General features: G+C 41.5%; 1 protein-coding gene across 1 annotated transcript in view; it reads right to left on the reverse strand.

Annotated features, from left to right (window-relative positions):
* Window positions 1-22,464, reverse strand: part of ALAD (aminolevulinate dehydratase) — a 41,045-nt gene extending 18,581 nt beyond the window's left edge. Inside the window, exons 1-3 of the mRNA XM_089675204.1 lie at window positions 22,382-22,464; window positions 6,166-6,318; window positions 6,027-6,077 (exon numbers count right to left, since the gene is read on the reverse strand). Coding sequence (XP_089531330.1) covers window positions 6,027-6,077; window positions 6,166-6,278 — 164 coding nt within the window. The 5' untranslated portion in view covers window positions 6,279-6,318; window positions 22,382-22,464. The remainder of the gene's footprint in view (window positions 1-6,026; window positions 6,078-6,165; window positions 6,319-22,381) is intronic.
* Window positions 22,465-26,106: the final 3,642 nt, after the last annotated feature.

Genomic DNA, 26,106 nt, shown 5'->3' on the forward strand with positions numbered 1-26,106 from the left:
CTGATAGGGGTTCTAACCCTTTCCTACCCAAAAACGAAAGAAAGAATGTTTTGCCTAGAGATGCACTTTAAAAGCAAAACTTCACCTAAAAAGAGAACTTCTGCTTTATGTCAACTCCCCTCTTCTACTTTTGCCACTTTTTGTTTTTTTGGGGGGGAGCAGGTAGCCGCTTTCACTTCCACTTGAATGGCTTGGCAATTTCACTAAAAGTTATCCCCCACAACTTCCTGGGACACGTCACAGGTTCAAGAAGCCTGCGGGTTAATTCGCAAACTGCAACGATACTCATGCATGCGCAGTGGGAAGCCGCAAGGAGTCACAGCCAGCTTACCACAGTACAAAAGATGGTGGCAGGGACCCAAAGACAGGTGAAGAACCAGCCCCAGTGAGGACGGTGCTGGATCCCTGGACAGGTGAGTGTCCTTTTATTAAAAGTCAGCAGCTACAGTATTTATAGCCATTGACTTTCAATTTTTTTTTTAAAGACAAGAGCACCTCTTTATGTTAGGTATAAATAAAATATTGTACATGACTATTATGTATTCATTTATTGAGCCAGCAGATGGAGCTCTAGTCTCATTTTCACATGCTGTACAGATCCTCATGACCAAACGGTTATAAGAAGCACATTGTCTATAATAGCTCCAGTTAAATAAGGCAAGCAACCAATTGGACAGGTCCAGCTGGAAAGGAGTTAAAAGCAGACTGTCACTGCATTTGAGCACCACAAACGCTGTTTAATTCATTTTTATTATTCAAAGCAAACTTCCCCATCCATCCATGTCCCTATGCTTTATTCTGCTGAGAAACCACGTTAAAAAACACCCCCTAGCATTTCTGGCTGCAACCAACGTAAGGGCAAATGACTCATGTAGCATTTACTCACTCACAAATACTCCTGGAATGTTTGACATAATTTGCCTAGGCATGAAAACCAGGAAGTAACTGAAGAAATGTAAAAGAAAAAAAAAAGTAAAAGCAAGTAAATATGATACTTTCCTATCTATTTACCAATGCTAGCAGCATAAGGATTAAAAATAGTCACTGTTGACAGAGAGTGACGTTCCGCTTTAACTACAGGGATAGATGGGAAACAGTACAAAAACTGATAAACTTATAAAAAAAAATAAAAAAACAAAATGACTGACTCAAAACAATTAAAGCACCCCCCCCCCCCTCCTTTGAAACTTGGGCATGTGTACACAATCTGTATTCAAATTCCTAATTTAACACTTAAATTATAGATCATAATGATAAAAAAAAATTAAACTTGTGTATGGCCACACACCCTCCACAGCGGTCATGTGAGAGAAAGAAATCTGCTCCCACTGTGCATTAGGAATGTCCCCCTATCTTGCTCTACATAGGCAGCTGCAGAGGGGACAGATATATATACAGTTGTGTTCAAAATAATAGCAGTCAGGCATCACTAACCTGATCAATCACTGTTTTTGGTAGAAATGATATTTCTACATGGCAAATAATTTACTAGCAGGTGTAGCAGAGTAATAGAAATCCAACAGACCCAACAGTCATGACATGCATGCTGCTGATTCTGTGTAATTGAATCACTAATTGAAAGGGGCATGTTCAAAATAATAGCAGTGTGGAGTTCTATTAGTGAGGTCATTCATTCTTTGAAAAACAGGTGGCAATTATTGCCCTTATTTAAGGAAGGAAGGCAGCAAATGTTGTACATGCTGGTTACAGTGCATTTCTCTCTGAAATTCTAAGGAAAATGGGTCATTGTTCAGAAGAACAGCGTACCTTGATTAAAAAGTTGATTGGAGAGGGGAAAACATATAAAGAAGTGCAGAAAATGATAGGCTGCTCAGCTAAAATTATCGCAAATGCTTTAAAATGGCAACCAAAACCTGAAAGACGTGGAAGAAAGCGAAAAACTACCATTCGAATGGATAGAAGAAGAGCCAAAATGGCAAGGACTCAGCCAACAATCAGCTCCAGGAAGATCAAAGAAGGTCTAAAGTTACCTGTGAGTACTGTTACAATTAGAAGACGCCTATGTGAAGCCAATCTATCTGCAAGAAGCCCCCGCAAAGTCCCACTGTTGAAAAAGAGACATGTGCTGAAGAGGTTACAATTTGCCAAAGAGCACATTGACTGGCCTAACGAGAAATGGCGCAACATTTTGTGGACTGATGAAAGTAAGATTGTTCTTTTTGGGTCTAGTGGCCGGAAACAGTTTGTCAGACGACCCCCAAACACTGAATTCAAGCCACAGTACACTGTGAAGACAGTGAAGCATGGTTGCACAAGCATCATGATATGGGGATGTTTCTCATACTGCGGTGTTGGGCCTATTTATCGCATACCAGGGATCATGGATCAGTTTGAATACATCAGAATACTTGAAGAGGTCATGCTGCCTTATGCTGAAGAGGAAATGCCCTTGAAATGGGTGTTCCAACAAGACAACGACCCCAAACACACCAGTAAACCTGCAACATCTTGGTTCCAGACCAACAAGATTGACGTTATGGAGTGGCCAGCCCAATCCCCGGATCTTAATCCAATAGAAAACTTGTGGGGTGACATCAAAAGTTTCTGAGGCAAAACCAAGAAATGGAGAAGAACTGTGGAATGTAGTCCAATCATCCTGGGCTGGAATACCTGTTCACAGGTGCCAGAAGTTGGTTGACTCCATGCAACACAGATGTACAGCAGCCCTCAGAAACAGTGCTTATACAACTAAATATTCATTAAGTGATTCAAAGGAAAGCAAAATCTTCAAACATTTTTCAGATTATATAGTGAATGTTTGAGTTTGTAAAGAAGAATACAAACACTGCTATTTTTTTGAACAGTCTAATATTCACTTTTCTTCAATTTTTTTAGAGGAACAACACAAATTTGATATATTTTTCTTCATGGTTTGATTTGGAATAGAATGTGTAGTGTTCCCAATGCATTTGTGTGTATGGAAATAAAAGCTATTAGAAGGATTTTGAGCTTTATTCACTTTTTTCAACACACTGCTATTATTTTGAACACAACTGTATATACAACATTTAATATGTCAGTTCCTGATGTACAAACTAGCATCCCACATTGTAAAATGAATGACTGTTTCTTGAGTTCTGCAATAAAATAAAGTATACCAGGATCAGCAGATGAAAGGGGCCATTATCAGGGCAGTGGCTGGATATCAGAGTAGAACAGCAGGGCTGTTGGCTCATGGGGCCTTATCTGTGACAGGGACAATGAGGGAGGTGGCTCTCTCAGTAAGGTCAGCAGATATCAAGGCACAGACAAGGGGCAGAGTGCTGAACCTGTCCCAGCTTGATCTCATATACAATAGTGCCCACTGACTACGATCCTACACACAACGGGTCACAAAACAGCATACAGAGACAAAATAGCTCTATATACAACAGTTGCAACCACAATCCTGCGCTATGGATGATCAAAACCTAAGGGTTGTGCATGCAACAGTACAATCCATCCATAGGATCATCTTTTAGATGAAAGTATTGTATCCATTCCATTGCACTAAATGTAAAGCTCAATCAATAGTTCATAATTTTCAAAAGAAATGAAATGGACAAGAAAGCCAACTGAGCTAGACCAAATTTTAACTTTTTCTTCATTGTGTTCAAGGATCACTTAAGAGCCACAGACTACTTTATCCTCATGGCTGTCACAGTGGTCACATGATCGGGAGCTCAGCCTGCTGGCTCCCAATCAGAATCAGAGACTAGGAACCAGGGGCGGACTGACCATTTGGAAACTCGGGCACTGCTCGAGGGCCCGGGGTCAGTAGGGGGCCCCATGAGATGCCCCTGGTACCTATTTCATAGGCTTTTTTGAGTTTGGGCAAAGACACAGGGGCCCCATGATCCCCTATTTCCTGGGGGCCCCATGAGTTGTCAGTCCACCCCTGCTAGGAACCGTCTGTGACAGCTCAGTTACTGTGTTGAGAATGTGACAGTCTCCCAGCACAGAAACTGCAGTCACCATCGACACATATGTGCGGTGCACTAAAGCCTTCCTCCTTGCAGCTACACTATGTTACATGGTCAGCAACAGGTTAACAATCAATTAGCTCTCTGTCAAGTTACTATGGGTGACAAAAACTAATTTTCTTTCTTTTGGGAGGACCATATAACAGGGGTTGGGAGTAAATAGTACCATTTCAGTGTTGACACAAAGCTATGTAGTGGAATAAAATCCCTACAAGAGGTCTAATGGGTACATCATACAATTTAGGGGGGTTACAACTAGGTGAATCAATGATGCAGTGGGATCTGGGTGTCCTGGTACATCACAGAATGAAAGCATATCTATAGCCAATTATATTTTACATTTGAATAGAGTGGAGCAGTGTCCTTTGAAAAAGCCCGGAGGAGCGTAACACGTCAGAAGATCGGTCATCACGCTGGGCAGGGACTGGGTGCCATCTTTCTGAAGTCTAATCTGCCATTGTGAGCGTATACTGTGCTCAATACCCCATATTTCATATGTATTTTTATCCTGTGAGTGTTCTTTTAGCTTTCATCTTTGAATAAATAAGGCAGTTTACACTGTGAAGCCCCGTTATGTGATCTACATGTTTGGTACATGCTGAGGACTGGAGAGCTGGGAATTATAGCTGCATGTTGACCGTCTGGCTGCACTATAAAGTCCTAATTGACCTCCTTTTTATTGATTTATTTATTTCAGCTATTTATATAGCACCGTCAATTTACACAGCACTTTACATATATATATATTGTACATTCACATCAGTCCCTAACCCTCAAGGAGTGTACAATCTAAGGTCCATACCTTACATTCATACACATACTAGGGCCAATTTAGACAGGAGCCAATTAACCTACCAGCATGTCTTTGGAGTGTTGGAGGAAACCGGAGTACCCGAAGGAAACCCGAGTACCCGAAGGAAACCCATGCAAGCACAGGCAGAACATGCAAACTCCAGGCAGGAGGTGCCGTGGTTGGGATTTGAACCAGCGACCCTAGTACTGCTAGGCAGAAATGCTAACCATTTAGCCACTGTGCTGCCCATACCTTTTCATTAATGAGAGCGGTGTTATAAGGCGAGGAGTCATCTTCACTGTGAGCAGGTGGTCCCGGTTGTCCCGGGTGTTTTGCACAAATTTGTATACACTGAAGAATTGCTGAAGTTCACAAGCTGTTTGCCTGATCAAAATTGCTTGAAGATTTATGGGACTTTCACTTAGTTACTTCATATTATACATACGTGGCATTTAGGACTTTAATTCAGGACATATTTTTATTCACATTATTGTATTATTTTGCTGTCTCATATTTACCTTCATGTTTGTAGCGTGCAGCGCTTCACTTTTATCTGATGGATTGTTTTTTTTTATGTGTATAGTGATTGCATGTAGAAGTAGTAGCAGCTCTACTTATCTCTCTATGGTGTGATATTTTTTGTCTTATGTAAAATTTAATAGTGCAGGGATTTTTTATTTTAGAGAATATTTAATGGCATGAATGAGAGACTTATTTGTTGTTTGGTAATGCTAAAAAATATGCCTGTCTATTTTTTAAAGTAATTGTAAATGACAAGTCCACCATAAGCCCTGGTTCACATATATGCGGCCGTGCGGGCCGCGTCGTGTGCTGGCACAAGAGCTCATTGATTTGAATGGACTCCCGTGTTTCCCGTAGGGAAGAAGTCCCTGCACTTCTTCTGAAAATGCAGCCCACACGGTAACCTCAGTTCCCAGTACGGTTGCGTTTTCCAGTGCGGGCGCGTACCATTAGAGCTAATAGCACCCACCCGCGGGTCCGCATTTCTCTGTGTGGGTGGTGCGGTTGCACGGATTTTCGTGCGGATCCGCAGCGGCACCACCCGCACAGATGTGAACCTAGCCCAAAAGGAAATGCAGTCACTTCAAAAAAGCATTTTACAGTACAGGGAGGAAGCAGAATTATATGGAATGATCAATGGACCTACAAAACAATTATGCTAAAAAATTGCAAATGGCAGAAAGTTTCAAGTGATGCTGCCTAGGTATGAACTTGGTAATGTCCCTCACCGTGCTTGTCCTGGGAGACTGGCAATCACTTCAACACCATCTGGGTCATCCCTGTAAAAAAAAAAAAAGTACAGTTAATTAATGAGGAATGACCCACTAAAGAGACAAGCCAGACATGGAACTTGAGTGTTTTACTTACGTGATGAAGATGGGGTACATGAAATTGTGGGCATGTAGGCTGGTGGCTGATGTCTGCCAGGCTCGGAGAGTCGGATGGAAGTATCCACTGTGTAGTATGGAGGTCGCGTCCATCTTACTTGTATGGTGACTATATAAGAGGAGAACAACTTACCTAGAAAGTAAATAAAATCACTAAGTAAATAAGAGCTTAGAAGATACAACTTTTCAGATTTTTACTTTCTTTTGCTGTCCTCTAAGAGCTTTACATTGTTCATCAAGGGCCTGGACAGTTCTGATCTTTTTTTTTATATTTCTGAACAGTATGTTCTGCAGCCTCAGAGCACTCTAACCAAGGAGTTATATCAAATAACAATCCTGACATCCCTTTGTGAGTGCATGTCTATTGACCTATCTCATCATAGCCTGCAGGAATAAACAAGGAACATGAAAAGGGTTTCCTTCATGTCAAACACAAGTGTTGCCTGTCCTTCCTGTTTCCTTCCTCAGCACTGCATACATACTTCCTCTAGATTTCCAAGGGTATGTTCTCTATAGAAATAGTGGTTAGCATTAGCTCAACCAGGTATCGGGGACAACCACCCCCCTTCCAGCTCCTCTTGTTGTATTCTAGAAAATACATTTAAAAATCCAGCGAGACAGATGGGATTCCCTACTAATGGCCACAAGTGTGCAGACACCTATAGAGATATATAAACCTGTCATGTTGTTTAGCCCTCCATCATCCACTGAACACTGACATATCAGTGTTTGTATGGACTGACCCTTTAATACGGAGTAATACAAAAGTCTGATTTTCCCAGACACTGAGAACATGTGATCATAAAGACTCATTCCGGGCAGCTGACCATCTGACAATCAAGGTTAGCAATCAAAGCTGAAGAATGGAGCTATAAAAACATTAAAGCCTAACTTTAGCCACACTTCTGTTTGTTGGGATTAGGCGTTTGATCCACTGTCAGGTTTTTGTTGCCGCTTGTGTCCTTGTTGGAGAGATAGTCTGTCATTTCCTCTCCTGGTGTCACTGCGACATGATGACAACAGAGGAGATCTATCCAATAAGGATACAGACAGCAATACAAACTTTATAGGAGGTACTTGAACCTTTTTTTTGCCCTAAAATGCTATTAAACAGGGGAGGATGGGGAGCGCTAGAATACAGTCCTAGGCTGGTATTCAAGTAATATGTCCTACATGGAAGAAAAATATATTTGAAATATATTTTTAAAATATTCTTCCCAACTATATTGACATATTTGAAATGCTACAATTTTGGGCATATTCAATATATTTCAAAATATATTCAATAAATATATACTGTACGTTGAAACGCATTTTAATTACAAAATATATGAAAAATATTTTTAAAAATACATTTCAAATATACTGTATGTCTTTAAAAACACAAATCTACATTTTTGGAATGCATTTACAAATATATGTAAAAATATTAAAATTACTTTTTTATATGTTAAAAAAAAAATCTGAAGAATAGATTTTATTTTATTTTATTTTTAACATATAAAAAAGTAGTCTTAACATATATTTTTACATATATTTGTAAATGCACTTCAAAAATGTAGGATTCGTATTTTTAAAGACATACAGTATATTTGAAATGTATTTCAAAAAATATTTCATATATGTTGTAATAAAACCGCATTTCAACATACAGTATAATATATATATATATATATATATATATATATATATATATATATATATATATATATATATATATACACATACACACACACATATATACATACATATATATACACACACATATATACACACATACACATACACATACATACATATTTATTATATGGCCAAAATTGTAGCATTTCAAATATATTTGGAAAGAATATTTTTCAAATATATTTTTCTTCCATAGGGGGTGGACCAATAAAATGATATATGATCCTGCTGGTCCTGTGCTTCACCCGCCCTCACTGCCAATATAAGCCTCACTCAAGATGGCCATGAGTGACCTGAGGAACGAGCGCGCATGCGCCAAACCTGTGCCAAACGTGGAGTTCCGGTTCAGGGTAACGTCACAGCCAAGAGCCTCCCTGCGCCTCTCTGCTACCCCCTAAGCCCTGGAATCTACCAGAGCGGCGGGGACGAGGAAGAGGATTGTACAGGACTCAACCGCCGGACCGCATAAACCCACTGCACATACTTATTTTAACCCTACACTTGTGGGTGTTCTACCTATTAAATTGCCTGGTTTTAACACATCTACACTTAAGAGTGGTGCCGCTGCGCTCTCTCTCTAAAATTAAATACCATTTTTTTTTCTTTTAACAGTTCGAGCAGCTGATCTCAAGACCTTTGTTCTGTGCATCCTGTGTGTTGTGGGCTCCCGCACGCCTTTGTTGCAGCTTCACCCATGATCCACCCACTGGTAGTCCTGTTTTCCAGGTGGCTCCTTGGTATGAAGGGTCCTATGGAGGCCCACTGAAGCCACCCTGCTTAACAGACTACTTGCTGCTGTGAAGACGCTACGTGGTAGTTTATGCACTGTATAGTTTATGATGCACAGTGCTCTAGCAAACTAAATGTCATCCAGTTAGGGTTTATCAGTTACTTTAATATGTTTAACATGTCATCAGTCAGGAGCCAGGCAAATCTCCCCACTTCCGGTAGCTATGGCTATGTAAGAAACAGACCCACTAGTTATTGTACTGCCGTGCCTTAAAGTTGGTGCAAATCATAAATGAATGACATTCAGTTTGCAAAAGCACTATCCATCATAAAAACTTTTTTGTTTTTGTAATAAAACCCTGTTTTATCACCCTTTGTTGCATCTTTGTGCTGCTGATCTCATGCAGTCTGTTTGTAGCCACGTCATGTCTATATGTATTCATGCCAGCTATGGTGGGATTCCTGACAGTGACACCATGTCTACAGAACACACCTATGTATTTTTCATTGTAAGCCAATGTAACAGGGTGACAATGCAGGAGAATTTGAGAGACAGGGACACAGCGGTGTCACCCTATAACAAGAAATGCCTTCATAGAAGGATCAGCAGGGATTATTTTAATGAAAGCTGCAGATTTAAAAATATTGAAAATGATTTTTGAAAATACATTAACATGTAAAAATGTATATGAGATTTCAGTGATTGGGTTTACTTACAAGTTAGGTCTAGTTAGGGATTCATTAACCACTTGCCTACCGGGCACTTTCACCCCCTTCCTGCCCAGGCCAATTTTCAGCTTTCAGCACTGTTGCACTTTGAATGACAATTGCGCGGTCATGCAACACCGTACCCAAACAAAATTTACATCCTTTTTTTGAGACAGATAGAGCTTTATTTTGGTGGTATTTAATCACCACTGTGTTTTTATTTTTTGCTAAACAAACTAAAAAAGACTGAACATTTTGAAAGAAAAAATGTTTTTTCTTAGTTATAAAATTTTGTAAATAAGTATTTTTTTTCCTTCACTGATGTGCACTAATGAGGCTGCAGTGATGAACACTGATAGGCATCACTGATGGGCACTGAAAGGCAGCACTCATATACGGCACTGGCTGGAACTGATAGGTGGCACTGATAGGCGACAATGACTGGCACTGATAGTTGGCACTGTAACGCAGCTCTGATGGGCACTGGTATGTGGCATTGATGGGCACTGGTATGTGGCATTGATGGGCACTGGTATGTGGCATTGATGGGCAGCACTGACAGGCACTGATAGGCGACACTGACTGGCACTGATAGGCGACACTGACTGGCACTGATGGGTGACATTGAAAGGCAGCTCAGATGGGCACTGATATGTGGCATTGATGTGCACTGGTATGCACTGATATGTGGCATTGATGTGGCACTGATGGGCACTGGCACGTGGCACTGATGAGCACTGACAGGTGGCACTTCTGGGGCCACACTGATCATCAGGGCCCACTGATCATCAGTGCCCTGATGATCAGTGTACATGTCCCCTCTGAGGAATGCCGCATACCGGCTCTCCTCTCCTCATGCGCTGTCAGCGTGAGGAGATGACTGCTGATAACCGGCATTTCCTATTTACACGCGATCAGCTGTCACTGGACACATGATAGCGCCTACGTCATCGGCTCTTTACTGCAATCGGTGATCTGCTGTGTCCCAAGGACATAGCGTACCACCGATCGCCGTGTCACGCGCCCTTGGAGGCATGCATGCGCAGCTAGAGTCGGAGGACGTCATATGACGTCTCCCAGAACAAGAGAACCGCTGCCCTCCTGTAATTTCCTTGTATGGCGGGTGGAAGGCGGTTACAAATCATGTTTTTTGTTTAAGGCGATGTTCACACTGCATATCACCGTACAGGCAGGTGTAATGCCAACTTGTAATGCCAACTCTGGCTTGGATTTTTTTCAATTTGTCACTTCATATCACAGCACAGCACGCGGGAAAATGCAACATGTTTTCGCACTGCAACGCACTTCACGCCAGAGTTGTAGTGTGAACAGGGCACATAGAGAACAATTGCTTTCTATGTGCTCTAACAATGAACCGCGTTTATCCATAGCATAAAAACACAGGTCACCGCATGAACCCTGAGAGTTGAACTTACTGTAATAGCCATTTGTCTTTTTATGAAGTGATAGCAGGTGACTTCTTATTTTAACCTGCAGCCAGCCATGTCTGTATAACCACAATAGAAAATGACAATTTCTCTTTCTTGTGATAACGGAGGCAGCCTGCAAATGCAATTTCCCCAAATCCCCCCCCCCCCCCTTCTCCTGCAATTGTTTAACAGCCCACAGGCAGTCCACTGCAGAGAACATATCATACTGATGTCTACCGCACAAAATGAATTGGAAGGAATGAAATATTTGTTATAACACTGGGACTGACCACGTGATTAGAGTACAGGCAGGCCTTCCTACTGAGTAGTCATCGTTCATTCCAATCTGTTGCAATGCCAACACAGCTGCACCTTTTATTCCCACCACAAAGTTACGGCATAACCCGAGCACATGATCGATGGGTGGGAAAAGGGTAACCAGAGAAATTCTTGGTACTTTTACCAGCAGAGTGTACAGCCTGGGAGGCCCAGATAACAGAACCGCTGACTACACAACATCACATTGGCTCCAGTCACATTATTCAATTTGAATCTGTTCCCAGTCAACTTTGAAGCTTTAAAGCGGTGACAAAGCTGCGTGCAGTGTTTACAATCGTCCTCCTGGCAGCAAATGGAGCTCACTGGAAATACAAGGCTGCATTCACTCAGCATCAACCATGGAGAATCAGTGGATCTAAGTGCTGCCCAGGGTGGATAAAAATCAATGATTTTTTAAAAAAAATAAAAAAAAATTTTTTTTTAATTTAAATCGGATTTATTTTATTTAAATCAGATTTTTTTTATTTAAATCGGATTTTTTTAAATAAAATGCTTTTTGAGGAAAAAATATTACCATCCAAAGGTTATTCCATCATGAAATAAAGATTTGTTTTTTTAATTATGTAGAATAAGGCTGTATATGTTTAATTTTTTTGGTAAATAAATTCCATTAATCCATTCACAATGTCATGCTCTTCCAGAGGTTTTTGTAAGATTATTGGGCAGTTTCTCTGCCTACAAGATATTATCACAGATGCTTGGTTTACTTTTGCAGTTCTCAAAACTGAATTTGACTAAGTGGAGATCACATGCCTCTTCTTCACAGCAAAAATGTTATAACATGAACAGAGTTAAGAAAAAGACCTTAATCCTAACTTCTACAAACCTATGAATACAGAATCAACCCCTTCAGTGCTACGTTTCAAGAAGTTCAGTGAATAGAATAGAAACAATATTTTTCTGATTGTTTGGAGTGGAATAGATCTGCACAAGAAGAAAGTGAAACTAAGTGTGAGGAGGAAGGGGCTGACAGTCTAAGTTTCTTAAAATATATATATTTTGTTTAGCCAAATTAGTTAACAAACATGGATGTTTAAGTAAATAACATATGCTGGAATGTTATTGTTTCAATTGAATAAATCTATTTAAAAATTGTTATTATTAAGGTAATGATTATTTTTCTCCTAAGTACAACAGAAAAGTTGTCCAAATATGAATGATTAACCTATTAAACTGGGGATAAAAAAACTAATATGAAAAGTTATTCTAAAAATCTTCATTTACTTGCAGATTAAAAAGTTATACCAGCAAGAATTAGTCTTTATGTAGAAAACTAGGATTTAAATCAAGCCTTACTGACTAGTGATTTAAATCGTGATTTAAATCAAATCCACCCTGGTGCTGCCTGTGTACAAACAGCAGCAACTGTCACATTATGATTCTGTACAAACCAATGACCAGCACGGCCGAGGTTTACATCTGAGCGATTACATGTGTACAGAGTCTACAATCCACACGTCTGCGTCTAGGGTTGGCGTTTCTGACAAGTTCTGGCTGCACACAAACCTCCCTTTACCTTTCACTCAGTCTGTATGCGGCTATAGCACAGTGTTGCTGCGTCCACATTTAAACACCTCTGAATGCAGCAAACTTTGGCATATCTTACGAGGACATGAAAACACGCAACGTTCATTTTTGTGATCATAGGCAGAGGGCAAGAAGTATACATAACATTAACCATTTCAATACCGGGCAATTTTACACCTTCCTGCCCAGTTTTCAGGTGACAATTGCGCGGTCATACAACATTGTACCCAAACTAAAATTTTATAATTTTCTTTACACAACTAGAGCTTTCTTTTGGTGGTATTTAATCACCGCTGGGGTTTTTATTTTTTGCTAAATTAACAAAAAAAGACCAAACATTTTGAAAAAAAAACGTTTTTCTTTGTTTCTGTTATAAAAGTTTACAAATAAATAATTGTTCTTCATAAATTTAGGCCGAGATGTATTCTGCTACATGTCTTTGGTGAAAATAACCCAAATTTGGATGTATTATTTAGTTTGTAGGAAAGTTATAGAGTTCACAAACTATGGTATAGATCTGAATATTGATCAATCCTGAAGTACTGACAGCCAATCTAATTTCTTGAGGTCCAAGAATGTCAGAATAGTACAGATATCCCCCAAATGACCCCTTTTTGCAGAGTAGACAGTCGGACGTACTTCATAAGAGGCATGGCGAGTTTTTTGAAGTTGTATTTTGTTTGTCATAATTTTTTGGAAAATTAAAAAAATTATTTTCACTATTTTTTTTTTACATACTGTCACCAGTGCAGTAAAAGTCATCATATAACTGGCATGGCGGTGAACAGGGACACTGACTGGTGACAGTATGAAAAAAATATATATATATTTTCTTTATTTTTTTATTATTTTTAATTTTTTATTACATTTTTTTTAAGATTTTTTTTTCATATTTTACTGTGACCAAAGTAGTACAATGTTACCATAGTAACATTGTACTACTTTGGGGAAGTGATCAGTATTTTTTTTTTTTTTTTACAAAATTTGCTTATAGCAAAGAATTACTTTGCTATAAGCAAGCATTTACCTGAATGAAATCGATTCATTCAGGGTTTTTTTTTTTTTTTTTTGTGCTTAGCTGTGATTTGGCCACAGCTAATCACATGACATGTGCATGTGACCTGCTGTGGCCATTCACAGCTAGGCACTAGTATACAATGGATGGCATGAATGAAGCCATCCATTGTATACAACTGTCATGTGACCTGCTGTGATTGGTCACAGCAGGTCACATGGTACCGGCAACGGGGGCCGGTACTCAGATCTGTCATCGGCCATGTCCGAGGTACACAGCCAGTGACAGATCGCGCCACTGCGCGGCTCTGCAACCGCGCGAACTGCGCATGTGCAGGAGCACGCCAAATGGCGTGCACCCAGAAAGCTAAAACGTTTTTGAGGCCGCCAAACGGCTATAGGCCGGGCGGCTAATGGTTAAAGTACAACGTATAACCATTTGAGCTCTGGAACATTTCATGACCAGGCTATTTTTGCTTTTCGGCACTGTGCTACTTTAGCCACCAATTCCGCAGTCATGCAATACTGTACGCAAATTTAATTTATGTAATATTCTTGCACAGAAATCTTTTGGTGGCATTTGATTACCAGTGGGGTTTTTAATTTTTTTTATAGAAATTAAATTAAAAAAAAATGCTTTCTGCTGTAAAACCCCATAAAATTTAAATAGAAGCACATTTCTTCATAAATGTAGGCCAAAATGTATTCTGCTACGTCTTTGGTAAAAAAATAAAATCTCAGTAAGTGTATATTGAATTGTTTGCGTGAAAGTTATAGCGTCTACAATGTATACTGGAATTTTTATTTATTTATTATTTATACTAGTAATGGCAGCGATCAGCGACTGATAGCAGGCAATCTGACACTAGCTGACACGGACATCAATAGTGACACTAAAACAGTGATCGGTGTTAATACTTTACATGGTCACTGTACTAATGACATTGGCTGGGAAAGGGTTAACATCTTGGGGAGATCAAGGGGTTAACTGTGTGCCTAACACACAGTGTGTGCGATATGTGCTACTTTTATTAAGGAATCTTATTTATTTTTTCCCAGCAGAATCGCTTCTCTGTGTACAGTGCCCTGTGTTGTTTATCAACACTGGGCACTGTTCTGTGATTCGTCGAGTGATCAGCAGGTCCCGGTCATTAATCATTGGCTGGGATCAGCTTATCTCCTTGTGCTAAATCACAGCACAGCTGGGGGGGGGGGGGGGGGGCGCGTCGCGTGTGTGTGCTCCCTACCCAGATCACGTACTAGGTATGTGATCCTGTGCATAACAGCCGCCCTGTTGTAGTATATCTACGTGGGACGGTCTTAACGCGGTTAACTAAAAGCAAAACTTTTTTTTTTTTTTTTACTTTGGAGAGATTGGAGGTGGATTAGAACCCCTGTTAGGTGTTTATTTCTGTCTGTGTCCCCATTAGGGAGATTCACCCTATTTGTCCTTCCTGTTTACCATGAAAGTGAAAGTAAAAGATAATCCCAAATGCTGGGTTGTCCCCAGCACAGTAACAGAGGGGACATCTTCCAATGGGGGACACCAGTTCTGGTGACACCCAGGGATCCGCTCACTTTGGAGAGATTTTCTTTCAATACCTGTTGTAGCTTTCGGACATAAAATGAAAGGGAAATCTCCCCAATGGCACACAGATCACCAAAAGAAAATTACAAATCTGACAGGCGTTATAACCTTCCTTTACTTTATTCGAAATGGAAAAAAAAATGTTGCCTTTAGTTCTACTTTACAGGAGTAAACACACAAACTTATACAGCATAACAAATGGCTGTGGTCCTTTATTATTGGTTGTAAAACAGTATTGACTAAATCTTTATAAATAACATCAAATTCTAAGCAATCTACTCATCCAGAAACCATCACTACAACTCGAGCCGTATCTATAAATAGATGAATTCTTAAAAATAACTGTCCCCCTTGCTAACAAGGTGACCCACCACATATTAACTGCAACAAAACAGGCGGATGGCCGGGAAGCTCACATGTGGCGTTCCCTCACAGCTGACCTCATCCTTTTATGGGGTCACCAGACTCCTCTAAAAAAAGTTTAAAAGGTCACCTGACCTTTCCTGCTTGTTTTTTCCTCCCTGTAAGATACATGTGCAGGAGAACCTGGAAACCTACTGCTGCCGCCACCATGTGAGGAGGGTGAGGGGGGGCGCTTAAAACACTTTTCCCTTTCATTCTGTAGCCACTTGAAGACCGGGCCTTTTCTGGCACTTCAACATTCAATTTTTTACTTGAACATTTCTTAGAACCCCAAACACATACATTTTTAAAGCAGAGGCCCTAGAGAATAAATTTGTGGATTTCGCAATTTTTAATGCCACACAGTATTTGCAGAGCGGTTTTTGAAATGCAATTTTTTGGGGTAAAAAACACACTTTTTCGAATTTTTATCCAACACAGGGCAAGTGTTTATGGTTTATTGTGCTGTGTTACATTTATACATATGAGAAGGTTTCTGAAAAAGTACTACTTTAACCACTTCAAGTCCGGACACTTTTACCCCCTTCCTGCCCAGGCCAATTTCCAGCTTTCAGCGCTGTGGCACTTTGAATGACAATTGCGCGGTCCTGCAACACTGTACCCATATGAAATTGCTATCATTTTTTTGAGACAGATAGAGCTTTATTTTGGTGGTATTTAATCACCTCTGGGATTTTTATTTTTTCTTAAACAAACCAAAAACCACTGAACATTTTGAAAAACATTGATGAGCACTGAAAGGCAGCACTGATACATGACACTGATACATGACACTGATACATGACACTGATAGGCGGCACTGACTGGCACTGATAGGCGGCACTGACTGGCACTGATAGGCGGCACTGACTGGCACTGATGGGTGACATTGAAAGGCAGCTCAGATGGGCACTGATATGTGGCATTGATGTGCACTGGTATGCACTGATATGTGGCATTGATGGGCACTGGCACATGGCACTGATGGGCACGTGGCACTGATGGACACTGACAGGTGACACTTCTGGGGCCACACTGATCATCAGGGCACACTGATCATCAGTGCCCTGATGATCAGTCTACATGTTACCTCCGCGGAAAGCCGATTACCGGCTCTCCTCTCCTCTCGAGCTGCCAGCGTGACAGCTCGAGAGGAGAGAAATGCTGATAACCACCATTTCCGTGTTTACATGTGATCAGCTGTGATTGGACATAGCTGATCACATGACCGAGCCGACATCTACAGCTCTTTCCGTGATCTGCTGTGTCCCCCGATCGCTGAGCTGCGCGCTCCCTGGGCCGCACATGCGCAGTGAGAATGGTAGGACATCATATGATGTCCAATCAGAACGAGAGAACCACCTTGCATCCGTCATTGTACTATAGGGCGGGCGGAAGGTGGTTAATGCACACAAAAAAAAGAAAAAACTAGTGGTGAACTGAAATGAAAATTCAGGACAGAAACCGAAAATTCAGAATGCATTTGGCCGAAAACCGAAGCTGAAATGGACAGTTCAATGAACGAAAAAAAAAAATGATATATATTTTATTAAATTATATATAATATTATTGTATTTGACTTTTTAAATTAATATCATGAATTTAAATGCATTTTTTTTCAATACTAATAGGCTGCTTTCACACTGAGCAGTTTTTGAAGCACGTTCGCGTTAAGACAAAGGCGCAAGAAAAATGCATCCTTTTAAATTCATTGTATGTGTTCGTATTGGTTCACTGCGCTTCCCTTGTGGTGTTAAAAATTCTGCTTGCCGTACTTTTGGCAAATTAAAGAAAAATGCACCTCCCCAGGCCTGGTTCACACCACTGCGTTTTTTTAGCGCTTTTTGCTGAAACGCACTACAATCCATTTAATATGGTTTCCTATGGGATACATTCACATCTATGCTTTTGTTGAGCTGATTTTTGGAAGTGGTCAGGGACTTTTGTAATCGCAAAACGTTGCATTTTTGGTTTCATAGACTTCAATAAAGACGCTGCCGAAAACGCATTTTGACAGGTTTTTCACTTGTTTCTGTTTTTAATCTGCCCAAGTTGGACAAAAAAAAACAACAAATGCAAAACACATCAAAAACATGCACGCAAAATGCACTGCACAATGCAAACTGCATTGGTGTGAACCAGGCCTGAAATGCATTGAAAACGCATAAAACCCACATGGTTTTGATGCGTTTTTTGAGTCACATGATGTATGAAATACGCACCCTAAACATAGTAAAACTGGAGCAAAATCAAGTGTTTTCAGCGCCCATTATCGGCACCTTTTTTTCCAACATTTCGGAGCCTGATATATCAGTGCATCCCACAATATATAACCCAATTTTTTTGTAAAATATAAAAGATGATGTTACGCTGAGTAAATAGATATCAAACATGGCATGCTTTAGGATTGCCTGGCTGTTATGCTGAACCTCTAGCTTCACTGCTTTCTGAGTCACTGACCGGGAGAAAGTCAGATGGCATACTGCATACTTGTTCTTGGTTACTGGAAAACATTAATGCAAAGTCCTGGCCTGACAACCAGGCACCTAGCTAAAGACTGATATTTGGATGATGACTGAAGCTGCAGCCATCATCCAGATATCATCATCACATCCTGGTGCTTCATATACTCCCATTCTGGGATAGATAAATATTTAAAGCGGGGTTCCTCTCACCCTGTAAAAAAAATAAAAGGCAGCAGCTACAAAAACTGTAGCTACTGACTTTTAAAATACAGACACTTACCTGTCCCTCAGTCCCTCGGTGTCCTCACCATTACTGGTTTCACTGGCTGTCTTCTCTCCCTGGCGCCGGCATCTTTAATGTGGGCACCCAGCTGTGATAGATTGGGGCCTCACAGCCGGGAGCCCACTGCACATGTGCGAAAAGCACTGCGCCTTGTGAATGGCCCCGTAGTCTTCTGGGACCTGTCACGTGTCCTAGAAGACTACGGGGGGGGGGGGGGGGGGGGTGACACTACTGTATACTGCATGGATCTCTGATCTCTTGTCCCCCATCAACTATATACTACATGGATCCCTGATCTCATGTCCCCCATCCACTATATACTGCATGGAACTCTGATCTCATGTCCCCCATCCACTATATACTGCATGGATCCCTGATCTCATGTCCCCCATCCACTATATACTGCATGGAACTCTGATCTCATGTCCCCCATCCACTACTGTATACTACATGGATCTCTGATCTCATGTCCCCCATCCACTACAGTATACTACATGGATCCCTGATCTCATGTCCCCCATCCACTACAGTATACTACATGGATCTCTGATCTCATGTCCCCCATCCACTACTGTATACTACATGGAACTCTGATCTCATGTCCCCCATCCACTACTGTATACTACATGGATCTCTGATCTCATGTCCCCCATCCACTACAGTATACTACATGGATCCCTGATCTCATGTCCCCCATCCACTACTGTATACTACATGGATCTCTGATCTCATGTCCCCCAATGCACTACTGTATACTACATGGATCTCTGATCTCATGTCCCCCAATGCACTACTGTATACTACATGAATCTCTGATCTCATGTCCCCCATCCACTACTGTATACTACATGGATCTCTGATCTCATGTCTCCCATCCACTACAGTATACTACATGGATCTCTGATCTCATGTCTCCCATCCACTACAGTATACTACATGGATCACTGATCTCATGTCCCCCATCCACTACTGTATACTACATGGATCTCTGATCTCATGTCCCCCATCCACTGTATACTACATGGATCTCTGATCTCATGTCCCCCAATGCACTACTGTATACTACATGGATCTCTGATCTCATGTCCCCCATCCACTACTGTATACTACATGGATCTCTGATCTCATGCCCCCCATCCACTGTATACTGCATGGAACTCTGATCTCATGTCCCCCATCCACTACTGTATACTGCATGGAACTCTGATCTCATGTCCCCCATCCACTATATACTGCATGGAATTCTGATCTCATGTCCCCCATCCACTGTATACTGCATGTATCTCTGATCTCATGTCCCCCATCCACTATATACTGCATCGATCTCTGACCTCATGTCCCCCATCCACTATATACTGCATGAATCTCTGATCTCATGTCCCCCAATGCACTACTGTATACTACATGGATCTCTGATCTCATGTCCCCCATCCACTGTATACTACATGGATCTCTGATCTCATGTCCCCCATCCACTGTATACTACATGGATCTCTGATCTCATGTCCCCCATCCACTACTATATACTGCATGGATCTCTGACCCCATGTCCCCCATCCACTATATACTGCATGGATCTCTGATCTCATGTCCCCCAATGCACTACTGTATACTACATGGATCTCTGATCTCATTTCCCCCATCCACTGTATACTGCATGGATCTCTGATCTCATGTCCCCCATCTACTACTGTATACTACATGGATCTCTGATCTAATGTCCCCCATCCACTGTATACTGCATGGAGCTCTGATCTCATGTCCCCCATCCACTACTATATACTGCATGGATCTCTGATCTAATGTCCCCCATCCACTGTATACTACATGGATCTCTGATCTCATGTCCCCCAATGCACTACTGTATACTACATGGATCTCTGATCTCATGTCCCCCATCCACTGTATACTGCATGGATCTCTGATCTCATGTCCTCCATCCACTACTGTATACTGCATGGAACTCTGATCTCATGTCCCCCCATCCACTAATGTATACTGCATGGAACTCTGATCTCTTGTCCCCCATCCACTACTGTATACTGCATTGATCTCTGATCTCATGTCCCCCCATCCACTACTGTACTACTGTATACTACATGGATTTCTGATCTCATGTCCCCCATCCACTACTGTATACTACATGGATCTCTGATCTCATGTCCCCCATCCACTACTGTATACTACATGGATCTCTGATCTCATGTCCCCCATCCACTGTATACTACATGGATCTCTGATCTCATGTCCCCCATCCACTACTGTATACTACATTGATCTCTGATCTCATGTCCCCCATCCACTACTGTATACTACATGGATCTCTGATCTCATGTCCTCCTTCCACTGTATACTGCATTGATCTCTGATCTCTTGTCCCCCATCCACTGTATACTGCATGGAGCTCTGATCTCATGTCCCCCATCCACTACTGTATACTGCATGGATCTCTGATCTCTTGTCCCCTATCCACTGTATACTGCATGGATCTCTGATCTCATGTCCCCCATCCACTACTGTATACTGCATGGATCTCTGATCTCATGTCCCCCATCCACTACTGTATACTGCATGGATCTCTGATCTCATGTCCCCCATCCACTACTGTATACTACATGGATCTCTGATCTCATGTCCCCCATCCACTACTGTATACTACATGGATCTCTGATCTCATGTCCCCCATCCACTACTGTATACTGCATGTATCTCTGATCTCTTGTCCCCCATCCACTACTGTATATTGCATGGATCTCTGATCTCATGTCCCCCATCCACTACTGTATACTACATGGATCTCTGATCTCATGTCCCCCATCCACTACTGTATACTGCATTTATCTCTGATCTCATGTCCCCCATCCACTACTGTATACTACATTTATCTCTGATCTCATGTCCCCCATCCACTACTGTATACTACATGGATCTCTGATCTCATGTCCTCCTTCCACTGTATACTGCATTGATCTCTGATCTCATGTCCCCCCATCCACTACTGTATACTACATGGATCTCTGATCTCATGTCCCCCATCCACTACTGTATACTGCATTTATCTCTGATCTCATGTCCCCCATCCACTACTGTATACTACATTTATCTCTGATCTCATGTCCCCCATCCACTACTGTATACTACATGGATCTCTGATCTCATGTCCTCCTTCCACTGTATACTGCATTGATCTCTGATCTCATGTCCTCCTTCCACTGTATACTGCATTGATCTCTGATCTCATGTCCTCCCATCCACTACTGTATACTGCATGGATCTCTGATCTCATGTCCCCCATTCACTACTGTATACTGCATGGATCTCTGATCTCTTGTCCCCCATCCACTGTATACTGCATGGAGCTCTGATCTCATGTCCCCCATCCACTGTATACTGCATGGATCTCTGATCTCATGTCCCCCATCCACTACTGTATACTACATGGATCTCTGATCTCATGTCCTCCATCCACTGTATACTGCATGGATCTCTGATCTCATGTCCCCCATCCACTACTGTATACTACATGGATCTCTGATCTCATGTCCTCCATCCACTGTATACTGCATGGATCTCTGATCTCATGTCCCCCATCCACTACTGTATACTACATGGATCTCTGATCTCTTGTCCCCCATCCACTGTATACTGCATGGAGCTCTGATCTCATGTCTCCCATCCACTACTATATACTGCATGGATCTCTGATCTCATGTCCCCCATCCACTACTGTATACTACATGGATCTCTGATCTCATGTCCCCCATCCACTGTATACTACATGGATCTCTGATCTCATGTCCCCCATCCACTGTATACTGCATGGATCTCTGATCTCATGTCCCCCATCCACTGTATACTACATGGATCTCTGATCTCATGTCCCCCATCCACTGTATATTGCATGTATCTCTGATCTCATGTCCTCATCCAGCAGAGATCTCAGCGCTCAGCACACAGGAGGCTCTGTATAAACATGTGCACACAGCTGTTCCAGTACAGACAATGATGAACCGTGCAGTGCGATCACTCACCAGTCCCCGATCTCTCCTCTACACTCTACAGACCTCTGTCCTCTGGTCATAAAGCCACATGTCACCCGGAACTGGCCTCAGGACCGCCCCCTTCATTGCCACACACCAATCCCATCTCCTCACTGTCAGCGGCTTGTCTGGCGCCATCTTGTGGCTAAAATTAAATATAGCAGTGTGACCAGCTTCAATAGGGTTTTAGAAAGTTACATTTTATTTTCAATGCATTGTACATTTTCTCACTGAAATAAATAGGAGGGGCGTTCAAGTTAAACCGGGACTTTTAATTTGACAGGTATAAAAAGGGATGCTAGCGTGGCGGTACTACATGCAGTAGTAGGTGGCAAGTGCTTCCTATTACTGATAGGCGGTGCACATGTCACGGGGCAGTCCAAAGACCGTTAATCAAGATGGCAGACAACAGTGTTAGTGCATGCATGGAACAGCGTGTGGGGATGAAGTTTCTCATGAACGAAGGTGTAAAACCTGCGGATATCTAGAGAAGATTCAAGCACCGTACAGTGATGAGACGCTCAGCCGCAGTAATACATTTGAATGGTGTAAATGTTTCAAAGATGACTATATGTCCATCAGTGATGATCCCGGCCATGGTGGTTCCCAGCCCACAGCAGGCATTCCTGTGAACATTCAGCTCGTGAAACTTCTGATTCTGGATAATCGACGCCCTGTCTTCCTCTGCAGGGCTTCAGCAGCGGTTTTAGTCAAAGAAAGAATATCTGAAGGAAGACAACTGTTCTCTCTATTTTTCCCCCACACATCATTTAAAATATTTATTAAAGTTGGAGCTTAGCTAAAAAAGAAATCTCTAACAGGTTTAATTACATCACTTACCTTTAATGAAGGAAAGTCCCACGCAGTACAGGCAGCCGTATGGTGGAGAAATCTTCTCTGCCTTGTCCTCTTTGTGTTGCTAAACTTCTAGTGCTCCAATAGTTAACAACCTTGGGTCCTACGAATGAACATCAGTACAGATGGTCAACAGGGACATTCTCCCTTCTGCTCTCTCCTCCACTGAGAAAAGTCCATTCATTGAATGCACTGCTTGTAACACAATCAGTGAATGGAGGAGATAATGCTGTGCCTGGTCAGACTTTCCCCCATTCACAGATCGTGTTACATGCAATGTAATCAATGAAAAACATTTTCTCAGTGAATGGTGAGAAAGATGGGGGTGTCCCCCCCCCCCCCGCTGGATCATATGTACTGCTCTTCTTCCTGAAGTCTCAAAGCTGTTAAGCATTGCAGCACTGGAAATTCAGAGGCAGGAACAGGGCAGGGCATTCCTGCAGGTAAGACTTTTCCAGGATCCAACTGCCTGTACAATGTGGGTCATAATGTACTTCATTACAAGTAAGTGATGTGACTAAAGTTGAGGGGATTTTTTTTAGCTAAACTTCAGTTTAAGATTAAAATAAAGCAGAACATAAATGATTGTGTCTTCACTTCTATTGACTAGTCTGAAGAGCACCAGATTCAGCAGGTGTGTACCTTTTAAAAGCTTCAAGCAACTTTCTTGCAGAGATATGACTGCAGTGTGTGTTAGTACAAGAAGTGATGGGAAATCACTTTATTGGGAACACAGACAAAAACACATTTTTCAGTAGAGTAATGAGGGATTAGAACATCTGACAATGTTCTTAATGCTGTCTGTGCCTTTCTGTCCTGGATGGGGAAGGGAGAATGTCACCAGCATACCAAGGATCACCAATATGGGTCCAAAACATTTAATGAATAATCACATAGTTACAGCAAGACAACATTTCGGAGTCTCGCAGGACCCCTTCCTCAGGCATGTGCTTGAACCCATATTGGTGATCCTCAGTGTGCTGGAGACATTCTCCCTTGCTGATTCTGTTCAGTTCCAGTTGACAGTTGCTGCAGCACCCACTTATACACACAGCCATTTTTAACACAGGAACATGTGCGTTTGGATTGTACACTTGCTTTCTGTCCAGGATGACACCACCACTCCAAATTTTTTGTATGGGTCTAACAGGGACAGGAAGTTGGGAAATTTTCCCAACTGGGTCAAAGATTTAAGTGAAAACCAGACAGATCTTTTTCATTCTTCCCCACTATATAAAAAAAAATATAAATATTTGGCCATAGTTTGCCATAAAACCTTTTAAAGACTCCAGTGGCATGGTCCTCCCATGGTATCCACTCTATGCCTTTCGGGAGACTCTCCTCATGCTGCATGCTCTGTAAATTAGGAAACCCAATAACTAATCAAGGCCCTTCTGCTAAAATGAATTAGAGATAAGAGAACCCGATAGGTAATGCAACATGCAAATCTCAACTGAAATGTCTACTTTAACTTCACCGACCCTTTAAAGGATAAGTTCACCTTTGGCAACATGTTATATGTTCCTGCCGTTCATAGCCGCAACCGCCAACACCCCCCCCCCCCGATAGGTAGTATGGGGAGAAATCTCCCCTTACTACCTGTCAAATTTGAAAACAGAGTGGCCATACGGTGCTCCATCCACACAGCCGCATCATTCATTCACAGACTTCTGTGAATGAAGGAACTGAAAGCCCTGACAGCCTTAGCAGTTGTCGGCTTGTAGTTATCAATGAGCTACCATGGCGCTGTGGAGCTCCATGGTAGTTTGTTGAAGCTTCCTGTCATAATATCTGTTTGCTTTTAAATCCCACATGGCAAGTAGATATTCTGACAGGTCTGCAGGAGACCTGCATGGCATCAGCAATCTACTGATTGCTGGTGCAATGCTTTCCAGGCTCGTGTAGACAAAAATAATAAATGCACATTTTTCTACCTGCAAGAAAATGTGCATTAATTATTTTTGTCTAAAAAAGTGAACTTATCCTTTAAAGCAAACTCACCCATCCATTCAAGTCTCCATGCTTTATTTTGTGGAGAAATCACTTTGAAAAATATCACCCCCCCCCCAGCATTTCTGGCCATAGCCATCTTGGATAAGGTCAGATGTATTTAGCATTTACTTCCTGAAGTCCACCTGCCCTTGGCACAGGTATGCAGACAGAAGGGTGTGCTTAGCTAAGAAAACCCCTCCTGAAAACTCCTGGTATGTATTACATCATTTGTCTAGCCATGGACACCAGGCAGCAACTGAAGAAATGCAAAAAAAAAAAAATGTAAAACAAGTAATTATGATATACTTTTCTATTTACTAATTCTAGCAGCAGAATGATTAAAATGCTGATTGAGAGAATTAAGTTCCACATTAAGGAGAACAACATTCTGGCTCTGTCCTGTACCAGTGTCTCAGCATGCCCCAGGGTAAGCACTCTATCCTGAAATCACCCAGAGGAAAGAATTCCTTGAATATGTAAACATTTTAGGAATTTGCTGACATTGTCCTGGAATGAAAAACAAATCACTTTGAATGTTGTCTGGTCGGTTTGGTGTGAATGCGAAGATTATGGGAGTTGACATTTAAGTAAAAGATAATTCTGCTGTGCCAGGCTGCCAAGTTGAGCTGTCGCTCCTGATTAGGCACATGTAAATATACACTTTGTTGTGTCCCCTGCTGTAGAGAAACTTTCATAACTGTAAAAAGAACATTTTGGAAAATCTGTAATGACTGAACTCTAACCATTCATTTTTAAATTATATTACCAGAGCAACCTTACTTTTTAAAAGATTCATATTTGTCCACTTTTTTAATTTTCACTTTACTCAAGCCCTAAACTTGTATAGAGAGGAGAGGAGAGGGGTAAGG

Source organism: Staurois parvus, unplaced genomic scaffold (genome assembly GCF_062004578.1).
Source record: "Staurois parvus isolate SC_StPar_1 unplaced genomic scaffold, SC_StPar_1.0 ptg000154l, whole genome shotgun sequence".
Classification (NCBI taxonomy): Eukaryota; Metazoa; Chordata; class Amphibia; order Anura; family Ranidae; genus Staurois; species Staurois parvus.